Source organism: Armigeres subalbatus, chromosome 3, assembly GCF_024139115.2.
Source record: "Armigeres subalbatus isolate Guangzhou_Male chromosome 3, GZ_Asu_2, whole genome shotgun sequence".
In the NCBI taxonomy this organism is placed as follows: Eukaryota; Metazoa; Arthropoda; class Insecta; order Diptera; family Culicidae; genus Armigeres; species Armigeres subalbatus.
This window is the reverse complement of record NC_085141.1, coordinates 19272933-19294469: the sequence shown is the minus strand read 5'-3', so window position 1 is coordinate 19294469 and position 21537 is coordinate 19272933. Positions and strand designations below refer to the sequence as shown.

At 44.4% G+C, this 21537-nt stretch overlaps 1 protein-coding gene across 1 annotated transcript in view; it reads left to right on the top strand.

The window, feature by feature from the left end:
* LOC134219836 (uncharacterized) overlaps positions 1-13654 on the top strand; it is a 161614-nt gene extending 147960 nt beyond the window's left edge. Inside the window, exons 5-7 of the mRNA XM_062698705.1 lie at positions 12489-12591; positions 12726-12913; positions 13345-13654. Coding sequence (XP_062554689.1) covers positions 12489-12591; positions 12726-12913; positions 13345-13574 — 521 coding nt within the window. The 3' untranslated portion in view covers positions 13575-13654. The remainder of the gene's footprint in view (positions 1-12488; positions 12592-12725; positions 12914-13344) is intronic.
* Positions 13655-21537: the final 7883 nt, after the last annotated feature.

The following is a 21537-nucleotide window of genomic DNA, read 5'->3' as shown; positions in this document are numbered from 1 at the left end:
AGAAAAATTCTTTTCCTTTATTTAGGCACTTACTCTCGGCTGATTTACTCGCAACATTAGAGGGCCCTCCTTAGCCGTGCGGTAAGACGCGCGGCTACAAAGCAAGACCATGCTGAGGGTGGCTGGGTTCGATTCCCGATGCCGGTCTAGACAATTTTCGGATTGGAAATTGTCTCGACTTCCCTGGGCATACAAGTATCATCGTGTTAGCCTCATGATATACGAATGCAAAAATGGTAACCTGGCTTAGAAACCTCGCAGTTAATAACTGTGGAAGTGCTTAATGAACACTAAGCTGCGAGGCGGCTCTGTCCCAGTGTGGGGATGTAATGCCAATAAGAAATTCGACGCAGAATCATGTCCCATTGTTTCCTATTAAAAATTGGCCGGATCGGACTATGGGCTCAGAAGTTGTGGCCAAAATACTTTTTACTTTTTTTTTAATACATACCAAAAGTGCGAAGAAATTACTCACTCACAAGAAACGAGAAAGGCACTATCCCTGCTAGGTGGATTAATCTGGGTTTTTAATTTAATTTTGCAAATCTCGCCAAATAACTTTCAGCGCGGGATCGCGAGTTCTTTGGTATTGCCTTAGCCTCACATTTTTAAGACGGATCAGTAGCTGAAGATCGTCGTCAATAATAATGGAGTTGAATTTAATTTCACATTTAGGAATTGCAATGCCTCTGGCTTCGACAATTAAATTTGTCAAAGATACGAGAGCATCAATATCACTTTTGGAATCGAGAGGAATATCAACATCAAAATTCCTATCGATATACGTTTTATATAAATCCCAATCAGCCCTATGATAATTGAAAGTAGAGTTGATTGGATTATAAATGGCTTCTTGTGAGATTTCAAATGTCACAGGAAGGTGATCAGAGTCAAAGTCAGCATAAGTTACCAATTGGCCACACAGCTGACTTGAATCCGTTAAAACTAAATCAATTGTAGATGGATTTCGACTGGAAGAAAAACAAGTTGGTACATTGGGATATTGAATAGTATAATATCCCGCAGAACAATCTTCAAATAAAATTTTACCATTGGAATTGCTTTGAGCATTATTCCATGAACGGTGTTTGGCATTGAAGTCACCAATTACGAAGAACTTTGATTTGTTGCGAGTCAGAATTTGAAGATCAGTTTTCAACAAATTCTTTTGCTGCCCATTGCATTGAAAAGGCAAATAGGCTGCAATGAAGGAAAATTGACCAAAATTTGTTTCAACAGAAACTCCCAAGGTTTCAAAAACTTTGGTTTCAAACGAAGAAAATAATTTATGTTTGATACGTCTATTAATGACAATGGCGACCCCACCACAGGCGCTATCAAGACGATCATTTCTGTAGATGAAATAATTTGGATCTCGTTTAATGGAGAGTCCTGGTTTTAAATAGGTTTCAGTTATAATGGCAATATGCACATTATGAACTGTTAGGAAGTTGAATAATTCATCTTCCTTACCCTTTAGAGAGCGGGCATTCCAATTTAGAACTTTCACACAATTATTTAGATCCATTAAAACGGAGTCCGATAACAATTTTTTGTGTGTACTTTATACCAACCTGAACAGCTTCTGGTATGGTATTTGCGTTGAACATTGCATCAATCATGTGATGCAATTGTTCAGTTAAAAAATCAAAGTCGGAAGCAGTCATGCTACCTGAATCGGCAACATGAGCATTACTTTCCGTTGGGACATGGGTATAAACCTCATTTTGAGAAGAGAAATTTTGTCTACCAGCAGCGATGTTTGCATACGTAGGTACATTCGAAAAATTGGAATTTACTAAAGTGCTTGCTACCCGTTGACGAGCGGCAAAATTTGTTTGTGAATTGTGGTGGGTATGAATTGCTCGACCGGTAACTGGTTTGGAAGTTTGAGCGTTTGAAAAATTTCTACCCGTCGAATCTGGGATCCGATTGGAATTTCCCGTCATCAATTTTGCACGGGAATTCAAAACTTTTTTGCGTGAAGGGCATTCCCAGAAATTGGATTTATGATTGCCCCCACAATTTGCGCACTTAAATTTATCGGAGTCTTCTCTCACAGGACATGCGTCCTTGGCGTGAGAGGTTCCACCACGAATCATGCATTTAGCATCCATGTGACAATGTTTGGTTCCATGACCCCACTTTTGGCACTTACGGCACTGGGTGGGGTTTTGGAAATTTCCCCCAGGCCTGCGGAAATGTTCCCATGTAACACGGACATGGGACATAATACAGGCCTTTTCCAAACTTTTCATATTATTTAGTTCACTTTTGTTAAAATGAACTAAATAAAATTCTTGAGAAATGCCCCTCTGGGAAGTACCAGAGTGGGATTTCTTTTTCATCTTAATTACTTGGACTGGTGAAAATCCAAGTAATTGAGAAATTTTAATCTCATCCAGTGATTTATCATCACTGGGGAGACCTTTCAAGACGACTTTGAACAATCGCTCAGTTTTGTCGTCGTATGTGAAGAATTTATGGCGCTTCTCAGTTAAATACTGAAGAAGACGTTTGCGATCGTCAAAGGATCCCGGCAAAACGCGGCAGTCACCCTTCCTAGCAATCTGAAATGAAACCTTGATCCCCTGAAGGTTACTCAAAATCTCATTCCGGAAGCCAGAAAACTGGGCAACAGATACCACAATTGGCGGAATCCTTTGCTTTTTCGCATGAATCGAATCACCTGGGCTAGAGGTATATTCGATTTGCTCTATTTCATCATTAATCAAATCGAACTGATTGCTCAGTTCGATTGGAGAAGAATTATTTCCGATATTAGATTTAGAAGAAATATCTGAAGTCTCCAGATTCCTTCTATTTTTTCTGCGCTTGGGCAGGACGGTCTTGAAACCTTGGTTCTTTGAAGGAAGTGGAGAATTCAAAGACTCCCCCTTCCTCTTCTTTTTATTAATGCTCATGACTGAGCGTGGAGGCGTGACCTTCTAAGAGGTTTTTTCCCAGAACGGTGTCCCTGCAGGATTACCACCGCTTGTCGGAATTTTACTTCCGCAAACGGGTCCAACGTAAAACGAAGGCACGGGTCCTTGCAAAGATCGTAACGGGATCAGTGGGTACAAATAGCGCTAAGAAGCACCGTTGAAATTAAAATAGCTTCGGGTAGTATTAAAAACTTCCTTCCGAAAAGAGAGAAAGAACCGCACAGCACGAAAGCACGATGCGGTCTCAATGTACAAGTACTGGTGATCTCATTTGTTAGGTCATACTGGCGCCTGCCACGTCAGAATGCAAGTTAATGTAGGGAAGGAGGAGGAAATGATGATGCAATCACTTGCCCCACTGCAAGCCAAATATACCTCTGCACTTGCCGCGAGATCATGCGGAATTTGTTGGAATTTCTGGGTTAGGTTCGAGAGGCAGAGTTCCGTCTTGGTTAACGAGCTGCCAATGTGATAGATAGGAGAAGGCAACTGATGGAATTTATATTTGGATGTAGGAAACGAGCTCTATAATTCATTTCCAATTCTAGCAGATTACCGTTAGAATACTCAATATAGGAATAGTAATGGAAACGGCATGGAAGTCCATTTCCAGTCCTAGCGATTGCTAGGACATGAGAAATAAAGAGAAAGACACAAAGTAAGAGAATGGAACGGACCTGGGATTGAAACCACGACTTCCTGCGTATGAGGCAGAAGCAGTAGTCATTTGACTACCAAGCCCGATCTTTAATAGGAAAGGGATGAGCCTGGAATTTAACCCGAGACCTCCTGCTTATAAGGCAGAAGGGGTAGCCACTAGACCACCGAGCTCGTCAAAAAAAAGTCAGAAGTAGTCAAAGAAACTCTGCATAAAGTCGGTCTGGGCGTTAGAGAGATTAGAAAAATAATTTTGAGAAAAAAATGTCAAAAGACAAACGCGAGAAGAACAATAGGGAGGGATTATTGATTTCCCGTGCAAAAACACTTTTTCATGAATATCAGTTAGGGTAAGTAAAAATGACAAGAATCTCAACAAGGAAAAAACATTAATAAAATGTATTTTTTTATGTCTTTATTAACAAGACTTTGCAGGCCTAGGCTGGCTCATCTCGACAATGTAGTTTTAATTATTTCAATGAATATGACATGTGAATAAACGTCAAATCTAATCAATTCACAGTTCTTTTCGATCGAAATTGATTTAAATGACGCTAAAAGCACAGACAAACAGACGTAACAGTTTGAACATTTTTCTGGAAAAACCATCGCTCAACTCCTCTATCACCATCTTGCGAGCATGTTATACGAAACAATGATTCGTAAGACATTGCCACCAGAAGGTGCTGAACTGAAATGTCAAACTCGAAGGATTACGACGTTAGCGCCTCTAGTTGCGAAACGCGCAATCAATCAGATTCAAATTGATCGTTGAAGTCATGGTCGATGGTAATTTCTCTAGTGTTACGTCTGTTAGTCTGTGCTAAAAGTATCCTCACACCTCGGAAATATTGTCTATTGTTCCCATGTGCTTCCAAAAAAGCGGGACTCATGCAATTTCGTCGCGAAAAGTAAAACAAATCCTGGATAATTTATAGGCTGGTTTACAGCTCGGTCTCTCCGAGATTTCCACCGTACTTTATTTTAAATCGGACCAAAATTCTGATTTTCTACATCGAAATTTCGTAAATCCCGTCCACACAAATGGAGGCGACATTTGCAGACAAGCTGCTGATCTGTAAGCTATCCTTACAGTACGTGAGGACCGAAATCCGACAAAATTTTCCTTCGGTTTGAAGCTGCCTTGAACTCCATTATTTTCGTCGTCGTTTTGTTTTACAGTGGATGATTTTGAAATATTCAGAAATATTTAGAAAGACTTTGAATGATTATGTTTCGAAAAGAATTAAACGATTGAAAAATATGTAGTAAAGCAGATTTGAAAAAAAATATAGAATAACTTAATACGTAAGGAAAAAAAATCGAAAATGAACTGGAAATTAGAATGTCTGTACCTGCGCTTTATTTTATTGACGTTGAGGCGTGACCTGATTTTCAGGATATACTTGCCCACCAAGTTACCGGTTCCATTCAATCTACTGATGAAATTGGCCAAATTTTAATGCCTTTAGAATAAGCAGAAAAAAAAAACATTGAAATTAAGATGTATGAAAAAATCTCCCGTTATCATCTGTTGTTATCAACTGTTAAAAACTTTAAGAAAAGTCGATCTTTGAAAAATACATGACGGCATAGATTGCATTCTTTTGAAAGCAACACCAGTAACATATTATCTCAAATTTTTTATGGGTTCCGTCCAATTTCTTAGTATTCCTGCTTAAAATATTGAATTTGTTTAAATGATATTTTTGAACTCTTTGGAAGAATCAATGAAAAAACGTGACAAATTGAGGTTTTTCTAGATTACGTCGGGAATGACTGTCCCGTTAAATACGGTACGTATGGTCAGCCGACCTGTTCAGCAGCATATAAGCATAATAGCATATGTAGACGCATGGTACATTTGTGCGATGATTAATCTTGTGTCTAAACTTGAGAAACAAATTTTATCTCATCCGTTTTATTAAATAAATGAATAACTGTGCACATAATTTTATAGAACTTGTAGGGTAAGACGGTATAATATGCCCCCCTAAGGCAACTCCTTGATAACTTTTTACTTTTCAACGCAATTTATGCAAACTTTGTGTTATTTGGTGGTCCAGGAAGTCGCAAATGCATTGCCCGTGAGTAGTCATATAAAAATATTTCATTTAACACCTAATAAAGCTTTTTTGAAAAGTCGTGAAAAAATGAATTTTAAAAAGTGCCTGGGCAATACGCCCCACCTCAACCAAAGACGTTTAATTGCCCTTCATTAGTATTTTATCATTCCCATAATAAAAAGGCTACAAATGCTTATGCGCTTGACATTAAAAAATCAACATAGGTCCATTCAAGCAGGTGTGAAATACATATCAATATTTTCCATACAATTTGGAAGCAACTGCTGCAAGCTCGCTGCGCTTGTGTCCAGTTGGTAAGGGCATATCGTCCTGCCTACACTGGGGCGTTTTGGCCAGTGAAACATGTTTTCGAAAATCGTTACATTTTGAAGATGGAAGCAATTTTATATCATATTAACCACTGAGAAAAGTAATTTTGTTGCCCAACTGAGTGTTCCAGTGCAAGTTTTGCGGACAGTATGCCAGAGTCGCTCCAGAATGTTGAGCAAACAAACATGAAAAGTTACATCAAAACTGTAACTTTTAGTATTTTGCTATTATTTTCATTGTGTAATACAAAAATACTTCCACATTCACATAGTATGATGGGTTTACAAATACTTATAGGTACCAACTGTTTTTGACCCTTAATTAGTTATAGTTTTCTAGAAATCAAAGGGGGGCGTTTTGGCCAGGTGGGACGCATTATACCGTCTTACCATATTTTGAAAAAACTGAACCTACATGTTGTTCATGTACATGCTCTTGGTTAACTTGTCGAACACTGCTATCAAGAAATCGTTAGAATCACGATTTTAAACAGCAGGTTCCTGGGCGTCTTCTAAGCTATTTTTACAATTCTTTTAGGTTCTCCGAATTGTACTGGAGCTCAGATAAATTGGTCAAGTTCCTAGATGCCTTGCGTATTATGTGCACTCATAATTAGTTTGATACATATGTTCTTGTATGCAGCAGAACTATTCCCAAGGGCTTGACGACTTCTCCCCAGGCCATCTGCGAGTTGTGGGGCTTGTCTAGGATGTGGTGGGGTTTGACAGTGGGCCCTGTTAACTCCTATAAAAAGCTGCATGTGTCCGCAAGTAGCCCTCACCGAAGTGACCGTGTGCCGCTCGAAGCGCCCAAGCCCAAGTTATGGTATCAGGTGGGCCACAAAACAGATCTGACACGACGGCCCTCAGACGAGACAGGAGGTTTGCGCAGGTTGGGCCTATAAGACGCCTATAAAACCAATAATTACGAGCAATATAAGAGATAATACGACTCCTAATAATCGGCAAAGACCGAGGCGACGAATAAAGGTTCACGATTGGAAGCTTGGAACATGGAGCTTCAAGTCAGTAGGTTTTGCAGGTTGCGACAGCATCATCTACGATTGATTACATCTCCGCAGTTTCGACGTCGCAGCAGGAAATTTGCTAAACTGGACAACAAGTGTGGAAAAGCAGGCATCCAGCGGCTACCTTCTACCAAAGCTGTGGCACCAACAACGAGCTGCGGAGCCGGCTTCATAGTGATGGGCAAGATGCGCCAACGCGTGATTGGATGGCATCCAATCAACGAAAGAATGTGCAAGCTGAGGATAGAAGGCCGTTTCTTCAATTATAGCATCATCAACGTGCACTACCCACACGAAGGAAGACCCGTCGACGAGACGTTTTATGCACAGCTGGAATGGAGGAAATGTATAGACCGGTCATCGGACAGGATAGTCTGCACCCCATATCGAATATTAACGACCAACTATGCATAAACTTCACAGCCTCTCGCGGAACGGTAGTCCGAAGCACCTTCTTTCCCCGCAAAAATATCCACAAGGCCACATGGAGATCACCAAACCAAGCAACGGAAAATCAAATCGACCACGTTCTAATCAACGATAAATTCTTCTCCGACATTACAAACGTCCGTTTTTTACCGCAGTGCGAATATTGAATCCGACCACTACCTCGTTGCAGTATGCCTGCACTCAAAACTCTCGAGGTGTACAACACGCGTTGAAGTCGAACTGGGCGAAGCACTGGGCGGCTACAAGACGGTACACTAGCCTAAGGATACGCGCAGCAGCTGAAAGTGGCACTCCCAACGGAAGAGCAGCTAGACGCAGCGTCTCTTTAAGGTGGCTGGAGAGATATTCGATCCGCTATTTGTAGCACCTCAACCGCTGCATGGTGGCCCCGGATAAGAGAAACGACTGGTATGACGGCGAATGTAAGCAGTTAGTGGAAAAGAAGAATGTAACATGGGCGAAATTGCTGCAGCACCGCATGAGGGCAAACGAGGCACGATATAAACGGGCGCGGAACAGAGAAAACTCGATTTTTCGTAGGAAAAAGGGCCAGCAGGAAGATCGAGGACGTGAAGAGATGGAGCAACTGTACCGCGCTAATTACGCGCGAAAGTTCCATGAGAAGTTGAACCGTTCACGTAAAGGCCAGGTGCCACAGCCTGATATGTGTAAGGACATATACGGGAACCTACTAACAAACGAGCGTGAGGTGATCCAAAGGTGGTGGCAGCACTACGAAGAACACCTGAATGGCGATGTGGCAGACGAAGATGGCGGTATGGTGATGGACCTGGGAGAACGCGCGCAGTACATAATATACTGGACATCCAGGAAATCCAGGAGCAGATTGGCCGTCTGAAGAACAACAAAGCCCTTGTGGTTGACCAACTACCAGGAGAGCTATTTAAATACGGTGGTGAGGCACTGGATAGAGCGCTGTACTGGGTCATTACCAAGATTTGGGAGGCGCAAGTTCTGCCGCAGGAGTGAATGGAAGGTGTCGTGTATCCCATCTACGAAAAGGGTGATAAGCTGGATTGTACCCCAGCAGCACACATGTACCGCGTAGGTCACTGCAACTCATATGTGACTAGATTTGGTCACAATCAGATTGCTGGAACCATTTATGTCTGACTTGTGCTGCTCGGGTAGCAACTACCGCCCAATTACATTGCTGAACGCCGCCTACAAGGTATTCTCCCAAATTATATGCCGACGACTAGCACCAATTGCTAGAGAGTTGGTGGGGCAGTACCAGGCGGGTTTTATGGGCGAACGCTCCACCACGGACCAGGTGTTCGCCATTCGCCAAGTACTTCAGAAATGCCACGAATACAACGTGCCCACACATCATCTATTCATCGACTTCAAAGCCGCATACGATACAATCGATCGGGACCAGCTATGGCAGCAAATTCACGAACACGGATTTGCTTGAGCTTGAGCTTGAGCTTGATTGACTGCTCGTAGTTGCTACTCCATTATGACCAAATCAGCTGTTCTTGCACAGGGAACCAACAGATGTTTGCTTGGGACTAGCACACATCTTCAATGTACAAGTACTGGTGATCTCATTTGTTAGGTCATACTGGCGCCTGTCACGTCAGAATGCAAGTCAATGTAGGGAAGGGGGAGGAAATGATGATGCAATCACTCGCCCACTGCAAGCCGAATATACCTCTGCACTTGCCACGAGTTCATGCGGAATTTGTTGGAATTTCTGGGTTAGGATGGAGAGGCAGAGGTCCGTCTTGGTTAACGAGCTGCCAATGTGATAGATAGGAGAAGGTAACTGATGTAATTTCTAATTGGATGTAGGAAACGAGCTCTATAGTTCATTTCCAATTCTTGCAGATTACTGTTAGAATACTCAAGTTGAAGGTATAGGAATAGTAATGGAAACGGTATGGAAGTCCATTTCCAGTTCTAGCGATTGCTAGAACATGAGAAATAAAGAGAAAGATACAAAGTAGGAGAATGGAACGGACCTGGGATTAAACCCACGACCTCCTTCATATGAGGCAGAAGCAGTAGCCATATGATTACCAAGCCCGCTACTAATGCACGAAAACGGATTTCCGGATAAACTGATATGGTTGATCAAGGCGACGATGGATCGGGTGATGTGCGTAGTTCGAGTTCCAGGGGCATTCTCGAGTCCCTTTGAAATGCGCAGAGGGTTACGGCAAGGTGATGGTCTTTCGGGTCTGCTATTCAACATGGCTTTGGAAGAGGTAATACGAAGAGCAGGGTTTAACACGAGTGGTACAATTTTCAATAAGTCTGTCCAGCTATTTGGCTTTGCCGACGAAATAGATATTATGGCACGTAACTTTGAGAAGATGGAGGAAGCCTACATCAGACTGAAGAGGGAAGCCAACCGAATCGGACTAGTCATCAGCACGTCGAAGACGAAGTACATGATAGGAAGAGGTTCAAGAGAAGTCAATGAGAGCCACACACCGCAAGTTTGCATCGGTGGTGACGAAATCGAGGTGGTAGAAGAAATCGTGTACTTGGGCTCACTGGTGACTGTCGAAAATGATACCAGCGTCCAGCAGAGAAATTCGGAGACGCATAGTGGCTGGAAATCGCTTGTACTTTGGACTCCGCAAGACACTCCGATCGAATAGAGTTCGTCGCCGTACCAAACTGACAATCTACAAAACGCTCATTAGACCGGTAGTCCTCTACGGACACGAGACCTGAACGATGCTCGTGGAGAACCAAAGCGCACTGGAAGTTTTCGAAAGTAAAGTGCTGCTTACCATCTATGGTGGGGTGCAGATGGCGAACAATACGTGGAGGAGGCGAATGAACCACGAATTGCATGAGCTGCTGGGAGAACCATCCATCGGTCACACCGTGAAAATCGGACGATGTGATGCCAGCCGGCATATGTGTTCTCCTCCCTCGCTGATTCGTAGACTTCCGCTAAGTGCATACGCTTAGATGGTCCGTTGACGCGCTAGACGATAATGCCACTCGTAAGTTTCACCGTCGGTACGCTGATGGATGGCCGCACCGGCCGTGCGCGCGATGACGTCGGAGGATGTTAAGCGATCGGTGATGATGCGTACGATGGCGTCGACGGATCCTACACGGACAAAAACTTTCTTCTCGTCGACGTGGACGGTTGTTTTGCCTGCCTAAGGCGCGGGAATTTACGGACGCTGCCTTTTTCCGACCACGTGCTCCCCGGGAAAATTTTGCAGCCGATAGGTGGGGTCTAAAAGCGGTCGTAACGAAAGGTGTGATGTGTCGGCAATAAACCGATGCTGCTACGAATCTGAATTGTTAAATGAAACACCACGGACAATGTTTCAATTATGTATAGTTATATTATCAACTAACAAATCTTCAGTGTTCTCTTTACCTTCTAATATTCGTTTCTACTCGCACTAGTCGCCTACCAGAATTTAGTTGCGCTTTACTGCAGAGAAAGAGAAATGAAGTTTAGCTAACTACATATTTTTAAAGAATCATGTCACTAAACACCTTTTGCAACACACCATGTCACGGTTCACAAAATAAGACTACTCCAGCCTTTTCCATTTATCGTCACAAATTGAACGATTTGAATCTTGGAATGTCCTCAGATACCGCGCATTATGGTATTGTCTTCGAAATTTGCGCATTCAGACGAAGCTCAATTTGCGAAACGAAGAATCTCAAATTTGTTCATACCCAACCCTTTGAAATAGTGACATCTCATTCTGAAAGCTGATTCTAGCCAGAAAGCAAGCCTCCTCTGCGAGAAAGGTAGAATGCCGAGTAAGGAAAGGTCAACGTATTCCTTTTTGTTTGACCCGCAGGTCGTTGGCCGCTAATTGACATGCTTCGGCGCTGGTAGCTGAACGTGCTGGGAACTCGAAGTATATATTTTTAGCGTGGGTTCTAAGATTTATTGTGAAAAACGATCAAACAAATTATACAAAAAACTGAACTAAATATGATAAATTACTTAAACCAATATATCGCCCTTTGATATCGTTTTTGCCCTTCTACTTATGATTTTATGATAATTATTACATTCACATAATGCAGAACGAGGAACGCGTGAGTCAAATAGCGCTAGGCTTGGTTGAGAGTTTAGGTTCAATTCTCGTCTTCGACCAATTTTTTTGTAATCAAATAAGGTTGGCGAATTATATAAAGAATCTTTCCATGACGGAAGTTTAAAAATAAATTATATGTAGACACAAACACATACCATAGTTCTTTTTTCTCGTGACCAGAGACCTAATGCAATGGCTTGCTATATTGACTTAATGTAATCTGTGCATGGGCCTCAGCCTAATGCGATTTGTTCATGGAACTCGTGCAAGATTGCCATAAAATCATGCATTCTCTGGTTGGGTGCACTTTGACCGAAGTTCCTCCTGTACTTCTGCTGATCAGCTCTTAAATGATGTGGTCCCAAGCTCCCTTTGGACTCCTGCTAACCAGCTAGCAACCTACCGAACGTTCCAACTTCCCCATAGATTCCGAACTTTCGCAGCCAATCCATGATCTCACGGCACCACGTGGCATCGATACTAAGTTGTAGATCCTGAACCGTTCTCGAGCTCATAACCTACTTGTTTTTATTATCTGATCATGTTCTAAGGTGATTATACAACAAGCCAGAAAACGGCCATCTTGAAAACCACGTGCTTCTTATAGTAATTTTTCAATAGTTCGAGCTGAGAAAACTATAAGCATTTCCACCCAAAACAAATCACCCGTCAATAGGATGCCTTACAGTTGATTTTCTACAATTCATGCATGCTACGGAAGAGTCCTCTTTTATTCTCCGCAAGTAAGGAGGGGCTCTCCTTAGCCTAGCGATAAGATGCGCGGCTATAAATCAAAACCATGCTGAGGGTTGCTGGGTTCGAGATCCCGGTGCCGGTCTAGGCAGAAGAAGAGCTCAGTTTAGATTATCTCCATAGATTTACCATCTGATAATCTTTCGAACAATTCCCAACTTCACCATTTTGAATCGATTTGTTTCGCCCCATTTTCCACCAGCTGCCCGCGCCATGATCATCGGCTCACAGGAAGCACACATCCGTAAAGGCAGCACCATCTCGCTGTCCTGTGTGGTCAACTTTCACGCCCCGTCAATCACATGGTAAGTGACGCCTTATCACTTTCACTCATCACCGTCGTCGACGCCGCACGGGGTCGCAGCTTTTGAGTGACGTCCAATAAGCGTTTGGTGAAATTTTCTCAAAACCACATTCCACCGTTTCCCCCACCCCGCAGGTACCACGGCACATCGATTGTCAACTTCGATTCGGCGCGGGGCGGCATCAGTTTGGAAACGGAGAAAACCGACGCCGGCACCAGCAGTCGGCTGCTGCTGACCAAGGCCACCGTCAGCGACTCCGGCAATTACACGTGCATCCCAGCGGGGGCCATCCCAGCCAGTGTCCAGGTGTACGTGTTGAACGGTAAGTAAGACTTCACCTGTCTCGGACGCACTGTGGGCCGCAGATCGTAATCAAGACATTGAAACATGGTTGGTTAGATTTCTTGCCTATTCTGGCCATAGATTATAGCCACATTTGTCACATAAACACAGATTTTGAACATGGCACAAACTAAAATCTTCGCAGTTTATACAATTTGTTGATATAAACATCAACATCCCAGTTCTGCGATGTTGTGCCACTCAATAAATAGATTCAATTGTTAGATTTTATCATTGAATTTCCATTTGTCGCCCATTGTGCGAAGTGTTTTCGAGTTTACAGTCCTCCCGCATAGTTATGAGTGATAAACGTGTAACTATTTGCACCGTTTTTTTTTCTATCCCATCTCTGCCTCGCCAAACATACACACCCATTTACATACACATCCGGGATTGGTGGCGGCCATGCAGGTGAGCATCCCGCTGCGATGCAAACAAGTGGCCAGATGGCACTGCGGTTGGGATCTGCCGGTTTGCATCCGCTCGTGGTTGGCCTCGCTGGTGCAACGATAGCCGCGCTCGCCCCATGGATGCTGGCAATTAATGGGCAAACTTTGACGACGCCGGTGACGACAGCCGCCGCAGCAACGATGGCAACGATGACGATGATGGTTAGTGAAATGCACCTCGGTAGTAGGTGATCCTGTACATAATCAAAAGTGACGCGTGAGAAGTTCGTAGAAGATTGTAAATTTTAAGAGAAAATAAATTAATGTTTTAAAAATTGGAATCCTTGTAAATGGTTTTGATGAATTCCGAAAGATATTTATGTTGAAATTATTGGAAGGTAAGTGTTGATTATTTTAATGAAACCAGTCAGAAATCTTTTGGGGTAAGTAAAAGTGTTTTTATTTTAACCGAGGAGTTGGTAAAAAAATGACGAGAGTATATGGGTATATGGAAACACGCACTGCACTTACTTGCTCGATGGCTACTCTCACAAAGTTTTGTCCAAGAAGTTGGTTAAACTGTCCTTGTGTACATGTTCTGACTATAAAGGTGAACCGTCCTGATGGAACATGTAGAGTGCAATTCTCTGTAGAGGTACCGGGGCGTTTGGGGAAACAACCGTCTCCAAAACCTCTGTATTTTATGAGCCCAGGGCTAATAAAGCTTAGTAGCCAGATGTACCGCACGGATGAGGACGTCCCTTTGCCCCTTAGTAACGAAAGAGTGTAATTGGGCCTACTATCGCGTGAACCTACTGTATGCATTTTTCTGGCGCTTGCTTGCTTGAAAGCAAAGACAAAAAAGGGCAGTATTTTGTTTGGGAGCAAAAATTACAGTCGCGAGTATTTGTAGTTACTTCGAATACAATGCATGTAAAAAAATTAATGTTGTTTATTATTAATATTTCTAATACTTTTTTGCCAAAGCAGGCGCTTAATGACATGAAAAAATAAGAAAAAATGTATACATCGCATTAGCCACATACATTCGGAAACTTATACTTTTCATTAACTTATGAATGTTATTAGCTTTTTGATATGGGATCATTCATTAGGTGGCATAATGAAGAGTATAAGTATTTTCTAATGGTTTTTTGCCATAACATATAAGGTTATTTTTTTACGTGTGGGTTCATTGGACTTGACATAAACATAATAACAATAAACAACTGTGTTCTTGCTCGAACATCTGTGAGAAACATGTTCCGAGATTGTTTTATGACTTTTGCAAATTAACCCGAGTAACTCGCTAAGCTTCACGAACATTTTTCGGGGTTCGTTTTTTTGTTTTCTCTGCGAGTAGTATGTAGGCAAGAAAAAGGCAAAACAAATAGTGACGATATAGTGACGAAAAGTGCATGTAATTAATTAAATATTGTATTCGTCCTTAGATTAGAAGGAAAGTGTGCGTAGTTAGAGATTGTGTGCGATAATTAGGTTAAAGCAAAAACGAAAACATAATGTGCTCTATATTTGCTGTAATGTGCTTGTGCTTAGTGTTCTGTTCAGCCATTTGGCTGTTTAATTCTCAGCAATCAAACTCACACCACTTACTTACTCACTTATGGATCCTGTACACCTCTGGTGCAAAAGGCCGACTTGAAAGATCTCCATCCTGAGCGTTGCCCGGCTCTCGCTTTAACCTGTTGCCAGGTTAGATTTCGGTCGACTTTTTTTATTTCTTTGTTGAGCCTTCGCCGCCATGAGCCTCTGGGTCTGCCTCTGCTGCAATGTCCCGCTGGGTTCCAGTCTAATGCTTGTTTACAGATTTCTTTTCGGCCCTTAGAGTTTGGTCGACCCAGCCCCACTTCCGATCCCGAATTTCTATTGCTATCGGCCTCTGGTGACAACGACGATGGAGCTCGTTGTTTGAGATCCAGTTGTGAGGCCACCAGGCCCGAATTATATACCGCAGGCATCTGTTGATGAACACCTGCAGCCGTTGAGTGTTCTCCACTGATACACACCATGTTTCGCTAGCGTATAACAGCACAGATTTCACGTTAGAGTTGAAAATTCATATTTTGGTGCGTTCACTTATCTGCCTGTTTTTCCAGATATTTCTTAAACTCGCAAAGGCAGCCCTTGCTTTCTTGATCCGTGCGCCTATGTCGATCTTGGTACCGGCGTCTGACGCCATTTGGCTACCAAGTATTGGAAGCTTTCAACATTCTCCACTGGTTGCTCGGCTACTGTGAAACTGGAAGGCGTCACCGTGTTTACATCCAACGATTTGGTTTTGTTGACGTTGATGACTGAACCTGTCGAGGAGGAGCGCTCGGCAAGGTCGTTGAGCTTACTCTGCATATCAGTGCGCCGTTGAACGAGGAGTGCAACGTCATCAGCCAATTTGAAGTCGTTTAGGTGCTCCATGGTTATAGGCTGCCATAACAGCCCGCGGTTTGGTTCACGGTCAATCGCATCTACCAGAATCTCGTCGATTACGATGAGGAACAGTAACGGCGATAGAATACATCCTTGCCTCACACCAGATACGACCCGGATAGGGTCAGACAGGACCCCATTGTGCAGCACTCTACACGAAAAGGCCTCGTACTGTGCTTCGGTGAGGCCGATGATTTTCTCAGGAACCCCCTTGCGTCTCAGGGCGCCCCACATATTCTCGTGATTGAGACGGTCGAAAGCTTTTTCGTAGTCAATGAATACCAAGTAAAGGGACTCTTGGAACTCGTTGACCTGCTCCAGAATTAAGCGGAGCGTGACAATATGGTCCACACAGGATCTTCCGGCACGGAATCCGGCTTGCTGCCGCCGGAAAGTCGCATCGATCTTCTCCTGAATCCGGGCTAGGATAATTTTGCACAGAACTTTGAGAACGATACACCGCCATATAATGCCTTGCCAGTTATCGCATACAGTTAGGTAACTCTTTTTGAGCACCTTCACTAAGATACCCTGGATTCAGTCGACGGGGAAAGTTACAATTTCCTAAATATTACTAAATAAACAATGCAGTAGTTGAGCGGATGTCATGGGTCACTTTTGAGCATCTCGGCTGATATGCGGTCGACCCTTGGGGTTTTATTCGATTTCATGCTTTGGATGGCTGTTGTAATCTCTAGCAGTGATGGACCTTCGGTATTGACGCGTGTTATACGTCGGATCCTAGATCATGATCCAGATCATGCCGAGGTGGTGATGGCCTGGCTGGCACTTAAAAAAATTGTTCGAAGTGCTCGAACTAGCGTTTCAGCTGGTCAGTTGGGTTGGTCAATAACTGATCATTCGCGTCTTTCACAGGCATCGTTGCATTCATCTTCGAGCCGCTTAAGCGTCGTGAGATATCGTAGAGGAGGTGATTGTCCCCGGTTGTGGCAGCTCTCTCTCCTTCGTCGGCCAGAGAGTCTGCCCATGCTCGGATGTTCCGTCGACATAAGCGTTTTACTTTCTTCTCAAGAGCCGCGTATCGTTGACGGGCTAAGACTTTGGCTCCTCTGGTTTTTGATCGCTCTATCGCGGCTTTGGCTTCTCTTCCCTCCTCTGTCTTCCTCCGGGTCTCATCTCTGATCCATTGTTTTCTCTGGGTGCGTAGTTCGCCCAGATTGTTCTCGCTGGTGGCGATGAAGGCATTCTTGATGGCGGTCCATTGGTCTTCCACGCTGCCACCCTCCGGAATATCTGCAGCACGCGTCTCCAGTTCTTCAACGAAGGACCGTTTCACCGTGGCATCTTCCAGTCGGCGTGTGTTAATCTGTCGTCCAACTCTCACCTCCTGCCGACGAATCCGTGAAATGCGCAGGCGTATTTCGCCGATGAGGAGGTGATAATCAGACGCGATATCGACACTACGTTTATTCCGTACTTCAAGAAGGCTCCGTTTCCATTTTCGGCTGATGCAGATGTGGTCGATTTGATTTTCTGTAAAGAGAGACCCACGTGACCTTGTGAACCGGTCGATGAGGGAAGAGCGATCCCCCGATCACCATGTCGTTATTACCACAAAATTCTGCGAACAGCTCTCCGTTTTCGCTCATTTCTCCGAGACCATGGCGTCCCATAATGCGCTTATGGTTCGAGTTGTCGGATCCGATCTTCGCATTGAAGTCGCCCAAACAGATCTTGATATCACCCTTCGGAATTCTATCTACGACGGCATTGAGTTGACTGTAGAAGTTCTCTTTGTCTTGCAGATCGGCAGCATCGGTTGGCGCATAACATTGGATTATAGTAAGGTTTCGGACCCGTGTTCTAAATCTGGCAACGATTATCCTTTCACTTATAGGTTCCCACTTCATAAGCGCAGAGTGTGCCTGAGCGCTTAGTAGGAAGCCAACTCCGCGTTGCCGGGGAGCGTGTTCACCTCGTAAACCAGAGTATAGCAGAACTTGTCCCGACGGCGTTCTGTGTTCTCCAAAGTTTGGCCAACGGACTTCACTCAGTCCCAGGATCTCAAGCTTCATGCGGCGTGCCTCATTGGCAAGTTGTGCCAATTTACCCTGCTGGGCTAGGGTTAAAACGTTCCATGTTCCTATTCGTGTCCGTTGTTTCGCGCTAAGAGTCGTCGCCGTAAAATCAGTCCGTATTCTTTCATTATCGGATTCTCGAACAAATTGATGTTTCGGGAACAGTAGGTTGTTGGCCCAAGGTTCTCTATCCACCGGGATGGGGCTGCCATCTTAGGTATAGCTTCCGGGGAATAGCATTTCATACTCAGCCGCTGGATGCCAGAACAGACGCTGTTGGAGCCGCACCTCCTTGGTGAACAGACGCTCGATCAGTCGGGTCAAATTTGTTTAAAGTCCCACCTAACACCAGGACTAGGCTAGTGCGCTTTGAGCGGCACACGATCGCTTTGATAGAGCCTGCTTGGGGACACATGCAGCTTTTTATAGAAGTTCAACAGAGCCCACTGTCGAACCCCACCAAATCCACATCCAAAGAGCTTGTTCCATCCAATCGTAAACGATCATCGTGAGCGCCTCGGAGTTGATTTTTAACCAGTCCAAAGATTGCGTCTTTAAAAGCCATTCAGAAGAAATTAGTGACACTTGACAATTAGTGACAATTTTGTTGGCATAGAAGCGCGGACTAGTCCAACGATGCGCTGCTAGGTTAACCAAAATCCACTAAAACCAAAACCCTTTCGCCAGTCTCAGTGGCGTAGCCACGGTGGTGGTTTTGGACATAAACCCCCCCCCCAGAGACCAAATTTTTAGAAAAAAATGTTTTTCGAAAAAAAAATCGTCAGAAAACTCCCCCCAGACCAATTTTCTGGCTATGCCACTGACCAGTCCGTATCCCCCGGCCCGCAATTAGGCAATACATCAGGGGAGGACTATTGAAAACGCTCACGCCTATGCTAACGCACTCGACGTTATAACACAACATCGACTTCAAGGGTGGAAACCTCAACACCCGTCGATTCCAAGCTATGATAATCGGTCTGTATCATAAACTCGCGTAGGAGACGAGCACCCCGACAACAAACGCCACGCGTGAACCGCAATGACCTCTATATCTACATACGGAGGTCTCCGCAGCCCTCCCGCGACGTTTTTGTTGTTGGGGTGAGCATGGTGTTCACTGCATCACAGTTGTCTCTACTGCAGCTGCTGGTTTTGTTCAAGACGCCACCAGCGCTGTAGTTTCAACATAATCTGTTGAGACGCTGTGTTGACCGCATTCCAGCAATGATGCACAGCGCCTCATAAGATATGGTGCGGTATGCGCTTTCAACCCGCAGACACATCAGCCGGTGTACCCTGATAAATTTCTTAACATTGCACCCGGCCTCTAGTGCTTTGGACCATGCTGGTACGCCGTATCGGATAATAGACAATGCTACACCTGCTATAAGCCTACGCACCTGACTTTGCACCGCCGATCCGTTGCTAATGAAGCCCTTTGGCATACATAATCGACGTGGCTCGTAAAATTGAGCTTATCGTCGATCATCACGCCCAGATGCTTTAATGACCTCAAGGAGTTAACTGTGCAGGTTCCTACGTTTACCCTCGCTTGCTGCAACCCATGGTGGTTATGCACCACAACATCCTCAGTCTTGTAATGTGCTAACGCCAACCTCCTCGAGTTGAGTCATTCTTCAACTCTGCTAATCGCGTCCGAAGCTTTAAATTCAACTTCGTCGAGAGTGTCTCCTGTGACCTCTATCATTAGATCATCCAAGCTTTCTATTTTCACACTAGCCGGAAGATTTAAGCATAGTACTCCGTTATACATGATATTCCACAGGACCGGTCCGAGGATCGATCCCTGTGGAACACCTGCTGACACTTCAATCGACTGCTGACCAGCGTCGGTGTCGACTAACAATATCCTGTTCTAAAAATAGCTTTTCAGAATCCTGCACAGATAGTCCGGGACTCTCAAGCGATGCAGGGAATCAGCTATAGCTGCCCAGCTGGCTTTATTAAATGCATTCTTTACATCTAGTGTAATCCATGGACAGCACCTAATACCTCTCCTATTCAAACCACGTGCTTTCTTAGCCGGTTCCGTTACCGACCGAATAGCTTGGGTGTTAGAACGACCTTCACGGTTTTGGCTGCTTGATAAGCCGCCAGCACACTCCGTATAGTCCATTATTCTATTCAGGATCACCCTCTCTAACAACTTACCAGTTGTGTCGAGTAGGCAAATTGGTCTGTATTCCGAGGGCTCTCCCGGGGATTTCACAGGCTTAGGCAATAGCACCAACATCTGCCGTTTCCAACGATCTGGGAATTTTCCTTCGTTCAGGCAACGTTGGAAGCAGCTCCTAAATATATCGGGAGCGGAAAGAATCCTGGACCTGGTGCCTTGTTTAGCTTATGCTTTCTTGCAACGGCGATAAGCTCATCGTTAGTCACTAGCGGTACCACGTTCACTAACTCGTACGGTGTGGCGGGCCTGTTCGATGAGTCATGCTTCGGAAACAAACCTTCAACGATCCTGGCTAACATCTCCGGGGATTTTTCAGGAGGTGTGCTGTTGGTCCTAGCCATCACTATCCTGTATGCATCCCTCCATGGAGTATTATTGGCCATCTTACACAGCTCTTCAAAGCAGGCTCTCTTACTACATTTGATTTCGTAGTTCAGAGCTCTGCTCGCTGTTTGGAATACCCGGCGTCTTTCTAGCCTGTCCGCTTCGATTTTAGCACGTCGCAACCTACTTTTAGCTCTAAGACAGATTCTGCGAAGATCAGCTATCGTGATCGTCCACCAGTGCACCGGTTTGCGGTTGTCGGTTGGTAAAGCCCTCCTGGGCATTGTCACGTCACATGCTCGTGTTAGGACATCGAAATACTCATCACCACTAAGCCACCAACGCTTGCGCTGCCTCACAGTGGTTGAGATTTAGCTGAGCTACTTGCATGACCGAGTCCGTCTGGAAGCCGGACAGGCCTGCTCACCGGATGGGTGTTTGTTGTCTGTGCCAGGACTACAGATCAAACACCTCGGTGCGGCCTGGCAGGTGTGAGCCTTGTGACCTTCAGCTCCACACCTCCGGCAAAGCCGATTCCGATCAGGACCTTTGCAGTCATATGACTTATGTCCGTAATCGAAGCACTTGAAGCAGGCCTGAGGTTGTTGATTTGCGCTCACCGAGCATAACAACCAACCCACCTTCAGCTTGGCTTTATTCAGTACCTTCTTGGCTGATTCAATTCGCCCGCAGGTGTCAAAGCGCCCATGAATATGGGACGAAATTTCATTCGAACCATGTGTCGTCTAATGTCAAATCACTGCACTTTAAATGCACATCTTTTCAGAGTTGGGCTCTCGGAAAGCAACCTCTGTGTTTGCGGCGAGAATTATCAGGACATCGTTCATGTCGTATGGTCGTGCGAGGACCACGCGGTCCCAGATCTGCATTAACTGAACATCTCCGGGTTCGAAGAAAACAGCCTAAGCCTATTAGAGAAGTGTTGGCGGCCCTCCTCCTTGTCAATATCTGTCGTTAACTCCTTTCGTGTGTCGTCCTCTCATTGTTGTCTCCCAAGAAAATGTTTGTTTGTCCCGTTACAGATGTGAAACATCGCCAAGAATGTAAATTGTATGAACATCAGCATCGTAATTACTAAAGCACCTTAAATTCCCTTCCTTTCCTACTGTATTATTGTATTCCCTAACCTCGACCAAACCGCGAGTCTTTCGGTTCCCCAAAACTAACACTATGTATAGGAATCAAG